A 6,000-nucleotide genomic window follows, 5' to 3' on the forward strand; every position below is an offset into this window, starting at 1 on the left:
CAGAGGCCACATCTGGCATCAAGGTGGGGCCGGGCTGAGACCCCTGGGGGGAGCTCTTCCTGCCTCTTCTAGCTCTGGGGCCTCCGGGTGCCCTTGGCTTGTGGCCACATCGCTCGTCACTCTGTCCCTGCCTCTGTCTCAGAATGGCCTCTCCTCTTTCCTTGTGTCTCCTCTGACCCTTTATAAGGACTCTGTCTTGGGATTAGGACCCACCAGGGTCATTTCATCTCAGGTTCTTGACCTCGTTACACCTGCAAAGACCTTTTTTGCAAATAAGGTCCCCTTCACAGGAACCAGTGCTCAGGACATAGGCACATCCTTGGTGGCCCCAGCACTGTCCTGTGGTCCTAAAAGCCAAGTTGCACCTCCAGATTGGCCAATGGAAGCTGGAAATGAAGCCAGTGTCCACTCCTGGCTCTTGAGGCAGCCTCACCTCCCTGGGCCTCTGCCCTCAACCGTGGGCCTCTCTGCCCTCTCTGGCCGTCACCTGGAGTGACCTTTGCTCTCTGCAGGAGGACATGGGGATGACATACGCGGAGCTCTCCGTGTTCGGGCGGCTCAGGAAGATTGCCAAGATGGGCCCCTACAGCATGTTCTGCAAGCTGCTCAACATGTGGAGAGATACCTGCACACCTCGGCAGGTGAGGCTGTGCGTGGTGTCACAGATGGAGCCACCCAAGGAGCACCCGAACAGAGGCACCTCCAGCCCACTGGGGCCGGCGAGTGCCCTGCCCCCCAGATACCACCCATGCTGTGTGCTCTAGGCTCCTGGCCCGGTCTCTACCTTTGTCTGCCTTGTCACCAAGAGAGGCTCAGCCTCCCCAGTGACCGAGGAGGGGGCCCAGCCTCCTGTGAGCACAGCACCAGGGCTCCAGGTCGGATCCTGCCCACGGCGCTGTTTTGAGCTGTTGGGGCCAAAGCCCACAAGCATGCTGGTCCCACAGGACTGCCTGGGACCCTGTGGGGTGACTCTGGCTGCCCCGGCCTCCTGGGGCAGAATGTGACTCTTCTGCCGTGTTCACCTCAGCCAGTGCCAGCCCTGCCTGGTGTCCACAGCTGCCCTGAGGGAAGGCCCCGAGAGGGGCTGTGGCCCACCAGCCTTGTGTGCATGCCTCCTCCCACATAGCGCCACTGCCTGGTGCTCTTCCCCTTCGCACCTCGACGCCCGCATATTGCATGCCCACAGGTGGCCGACAAGGTGAAGCGGTTTTTCTCGAGGTACTCCATGAACAGGCACAAGATGACCACGCTCACACCCGCTTACCACGCAGAGAACTACAGCCCTGACGACAACAGGTTCGACCTGCGGCCCTTCCTGTACAACACGCGCTGGCCCTGGCAGTTCCGGTGCATAGAGGACCAGGTGGGTGCGGCGGCCGCCTGAGGCAGGATATGAAGGGGGCGCTTTGCTTGTGATCTATTTCGACAAAAATCGTATACACGTTGGTGTGTACGGCGTGGCGTTCTGGACACGTGCCCGTTTTGGACTGGCCGGAGCAAGCTGTTCCGCCTGCAGCCTTCATGGCTCCGGCCCTGGGTGGTGAACACATTTCGCATCTGCCCCTGGCCCACGTGTGAGACATGGCACCTTAGCAGCAGCCACCGTGCCACGGGACAGAGCTTCAGAGCCCCTTCTCCTGCCTGACCGCGTCCTGTGGTCGGCACCTCCTGCTCCTCCTACAGCCAGGAACCCGCTCTGCCCATCTGTTCATGAGTTTGACTTTTCCACCTCTGTGTGTGAGGGAGAGCCTGTGGTCCCCCGGTGCTGGGCCTGGCTGCTTTCACTGGACATGACATCCTGCAGGCTCGTCGTGTCCCACCGGAAGGACTTCCTTCCTGAGGCTGGGTGGTATTCCGTGGGCTCCACGTGCCACACTGCCTTGCCCAGCTGTCCATGGGCAGATGCTTAGGCTGGGGCCACACCATGTGCAGGGGACAACTGCGGTGGACACTGTGGTGCCGACGTCTCCACACCGTCTGCCTTCTTTCCTGTGGCCACGTACCTGTGGGACAGTGGGTCACACGGTAGCTGGTAGCTTTGAAGGGCTGCCTCCTGCTTCCTGTGCGACCATGCTAGTGCCACGGACATTTGAAGCCAATCCGAGGTTGGCCTGGGCTGCTGGGCTGTGCCTGTGGACGGCGCCCTGCACTCTACCACTGGGACCCGTGCGTCATGACCAGGTGCCACTCGTGTGGCCTGAACACCCGGTGTCTGCAGGCTCCCCTCCTAAACCACCCTGCCCTCCCCTTTCTTTTTCCAGTTAGTAACAGAATAAAGGAAGGACTGATAGTCACTTAAACAAGGGTGGTCCTTCTCCTCCCCTTTTGCCAGGCCCCCGGCAGGAGCCCCAGAAAGCAAGTTAGCCGTGCCCAGCCCCATCTCTGTGAGAGGCGAAAGTGGCCACTTCGTCCACACAGGGACATGTGGTCAGTTGTAAGTGCCCTGCTGAGCTAGAGCCTGATGAGCCAGAAGGAGCCTTCATGCCCAGAGCCTGGCAGGAGGCGCAGGTCTCAGCAGCTGGTGTGCAGACGGACACACCCACCATCTGCCAGACTGTCCCCATCAGGGATGGTTGGCCCCAGTGTCTGGAGACGCTTTGGGTTGTCATCACTGAGGTGGGCGTCCCCACTTTGGCATCTAGTGGTGACCTGCAGGGACGCTGCTTACGGCCTACAGTGCCCAGGATGTCTCCCCTCGCAGCAGAGAATTGCTGGTCCCTGGCATCCGTGGTTGAAGGACGCTCATGTTGGGGCCAGACAAGCCCCTGGACTTCACGGTAGCCAGGTAGAGATGCCGTGTCCAGCTGAGTGCAGTGGAAATGTGCTTCCTGGCAGAGTGACCTGAGGGTTTAGTGGAAGTCAGCGGGAGACACGGGGTGGGGGCTGCGGAGCAGGGACTTGGGCAGGGCTCTGCTGCCCACATGCAGGCGCTGTCACTGGGTGGTGCCCATGCCCTGCATCCTGCAAGAGCCAATGCCCACCTGCTCAGCCACCCCGGACACTGTGCTCCCTGTGCTGGGATCGTGCGGGTTCTTTGGTGACCTGCGTTCTCAGTGCCAGGACCCAGCTGGCCGACTCGGTGCTGGTGGGTGTGTGGGGGCAGCTGGTGCTTGGACACTGTTCTCACGGCCTCTCCCTCCAGGTCCTGCAGCTGGAGAAGAGAGCACAGAAGGACCTCGACGGCCTGGACTGACGGACAGCGCCTGCCGGAGGCCTCCCTCCCTGCGGCTCACTGTGACGCTGGCATCACCGTGACCGAGGACAGGGACACTCCCCACCTGGAGCCACTTGGCAAATGAGCCTTGATCGTTTTAAAGGCAGAGGGAGCTTTCAATCTGATTCCTCTAAAAGAAGCTGAAATAAAGCCATCGGAGCCAGTTAGGAGGGGCCTCGGTGGCCGCGCTGCCTCTCTGGGGCTGGCATGGGCAGAGCAGGGTCCTGAGCGGAGAGAGGGAGAGACCTCCTCCCACCCTCACCTTCCTTCCTGGCCTGGGCTCCCTGCACAGCTTCCTGCTGGGCACCTAGGAGCCGACCTTCCCTACCCGTGTCCTGCAGGTCCAGGGATGAGGCCTGTCCGGCGGCCCCTGTCTCCGCTGGGCAGGAGCCTCCAGGCCGCTGCCTCCTCCTGTGTCCTGACCTTTGCCAACCGGAGCTGAGTGGCAGCTGCCTGGTCCACACCTGGTCCCCGTCCTGCGGGCTGCCTCCCTCTCTGGGTGCCTGAGTCCACGCGTGGAGTGGAGCAGCCACTCCCTCCTCCCCACACCCTGTGTTCCGGAACCCTCTGCAGGGCTGGGCCTCCCAGCGGGCAGCGTGAAGCTGGGCCACCTCTGCAGACGAGGCCTTGGGGACGAGCGCAGCTGGTTTGGGTCTGCACCATCCCCCAGCCCAGCCCCACGGCCCAGAGAGGAGGTGTCCAGGCTGCACTCGGAGCCCTCGCTGGAGCCAGGGCCAGAGGCAGGGGAGAGCTGACCAGGAAGGAACGGAGGGGGCCCTGAGCGGGGCCCTGGACCCTGGACCCTGCCCACTGGCCCGTGGTCTCCTGCGGGGTGGCCTTCCTTGCTGTCCTTGTGTGCGGCTCTTCTCCCTGCTTTGCTCTAAACCAGGAAGCCCCTCCTGATTGTGGCCCTCTCCCAGTCTCGTCCCCCGGCTGAGGCAGTGTGAGGTGGTCGCACCAGCAGAGCAGGGGATCTCAGCAGGGCCTCGCCCAGGAACGGCCAGCCGGATGGGCGTGGGTGCCCCTGAGGGCACAGGGCCCGCTGGGGCAGCCTGGGGACAATGCTGGCGCTGGCGCTGAGTGGGGTGTGAGCAGGAGTTGAGGTGGAAGGTGCTGGTCAGTCAGAACCAGCTCAGCTGGAGGCGGGTCATGACCTCCCTCTGTGTTTCTGAGCCTGGGATCAGCATGGAGGGAGCTGCTGAAGCTGCCATGAGCCAAGAGGAGACAGGGAGAGGGAAGGCGGGATAGAGGACAGACGGTCCCCAGGCTGCCCCCCCAGGACCTTCTAGTGGGGCCCACTTCCTGCAGTACTACCTCAGCCCCAGTATTGCATCGAATCTTGAACCCAAGTAGTTCCTGGGCCTGGCTCCCAGGGGCCCCACCCCTGAGCGCTGTGCCCTGGGGACTGGGCCTGGCTCCCAGGGGCCCCCTACAGCACGTGCTCCCCAGCCCCCCCCCCACCGTGCCTTTTCTGGGGAGCCTCGCTTTCGCACTCCTCCAGGAGCCTGTTGGCACCATCTCCCAGGATGCTGGTGGGTGGTGCTGTGGCTGGAGTGAGTGTCTCCCAGGTCCATGTGTCCACGGCCCCAGCCCTGAGCACTACTGGGAGGTAGAGGAAGCTTTGGTGGGTGGGGCCTGGTGGGGGTCTTTAGGCCATTGGGGCATGCCCTGAAGGGGATACTGGGGCCCCAGTCTCTTTGTCTGCATGCCCAGGGGGTACAGGGAGAGCTGAGAATTAGAGATTTGGGGGTAAATCAACTCATCCATGCCAGGGTCCCCTTCTGTCCCCAACAGGGCTGATTGTGGCCCTGGAGACCTGCGGGGTGGATGGTGGCCACTCTGACCTGGGTCTGCACCAGCCTTCCCGCCCTATCCCAGCTCACTCCGGGGTTTATGGTGGCTTCCTCCCCCAGCCTTGGGAGACAGGGAGAGGGAAGAAGGGATGGAGGACAGACAGTCCCCACGTGGCCCAGGGGTGTCCTCACAGTGCGGTCCCACTGGGGCAGGTGTGCAGTGGGTCCTGACCAGACCCTGCCCAGCCCTGCTCCCCCAGGGAGAGGGAAGGAAGGTTCCCCAGTGTGGTTGAGCCCGGGGGCAAGGACGGCTCAGTACTGTGCCTGATCCCCTGCAGTGATTTCAGGCCCCGAGGGTTCCCGCCAGATGGGTCACCCCGGGGCTGGAGGGCTGCCTCTGCACCAGGACCACCGAGCAGCTCCAGCTTTGAGCTCTGCGTGGCTCCAGGCAGCAGGGGAGAGGCTGGCTCTCAGATCCCCAGCGGAGGCCCCAAGGTCCTGCCCTGGGGGGACATGGCTGTGGCCAGCAAAAGAACAAAGGGAGAGGCCGACTGGCCAGCGCAGGCTGGCCCTGTGGGAGGCTCTGCGGGGCTTCCTGCTGTGACCGCTGTTTTCCTCTCTGGTACTCATTTAAAACTTTTCCAACTTCTCTAAATTCTTTTCTCTCCGTGGTGTCTGTTGACTTTAAAAGGAAAGCGGCAAGGTGAGACTGAAGGCAGATACGCCGTCAGAGATGGTTTTACTTCAAAGCAGGCTTCTCTGAAAGTTCCTGAGGTCCCCCGAGAGCTCTGCCTGAGGCCCAGGATGGGGTCACGGTGCTAAGACAGAGTCCACCGTCTGGGTCTGCGTGGTCATCCCACCGAGTCCTGCAGCCCACCTGGCCTTGAAGGAGGGGGCCCAGGGACATTTTGTGGTCATCACGGTGACTGCTCAGCTTGGCTCTCTGGGGTCTGCCAGAAGCACCTGGGGTCCAAGCAGAGGCCTGAGAGGTTG

General features: G+C 62.5%; 1 protein-coding gene across 3 annotated transcripts in view; it reads left to right on the forward strand.

Moving 5' to 3' along the window:
• The window catches only part of NADSYN1 (NAD synthetase 1), a 31,220-nt gene extending 25,640 nt beyond the window's left edge, over positions 1 to 5,580 (forward strand). Inside the window, exons 18-20 of one of the 3 annotated variants that reach the window (XM_081273593.1) lie at positions 513 to 641; positions 1,187 to 1,363; positions 3,143 to 5,580. In XM_081273593.1, coding sequence (XP_081129719.1) covers positions 513 to 641; positions 1,187 to 1,363; positions 3,143 to 3,193 — 357 coding nt within the window. In that variant the 3' untranslated portion in view covers positions 3,194 to 5,580. Of the gene's footprint in view, positions 1 to 512; positions 642 to 1,186; positions 1,364 to 3,142 lie in introns of those variants that run through there. The other 2 variants (XM_081273594.1, XR_014019588.1) reach the window with 2 other exon arrangements.
• Positions 5,581 to 6,000: the final 420 nt, after the last annotated feature.

This window comes from Spermophilus citellus, assembly GCF_964194105.1.
Source record: "Spermophilus citellus genome assembly, chromosome: 2".
Lineage (NCBI taxonomy): Eukaryota > Metazoa > Chordata > Mammalia > Rodentia > Sciuridae > Spermophilus > Spermophilus citellus.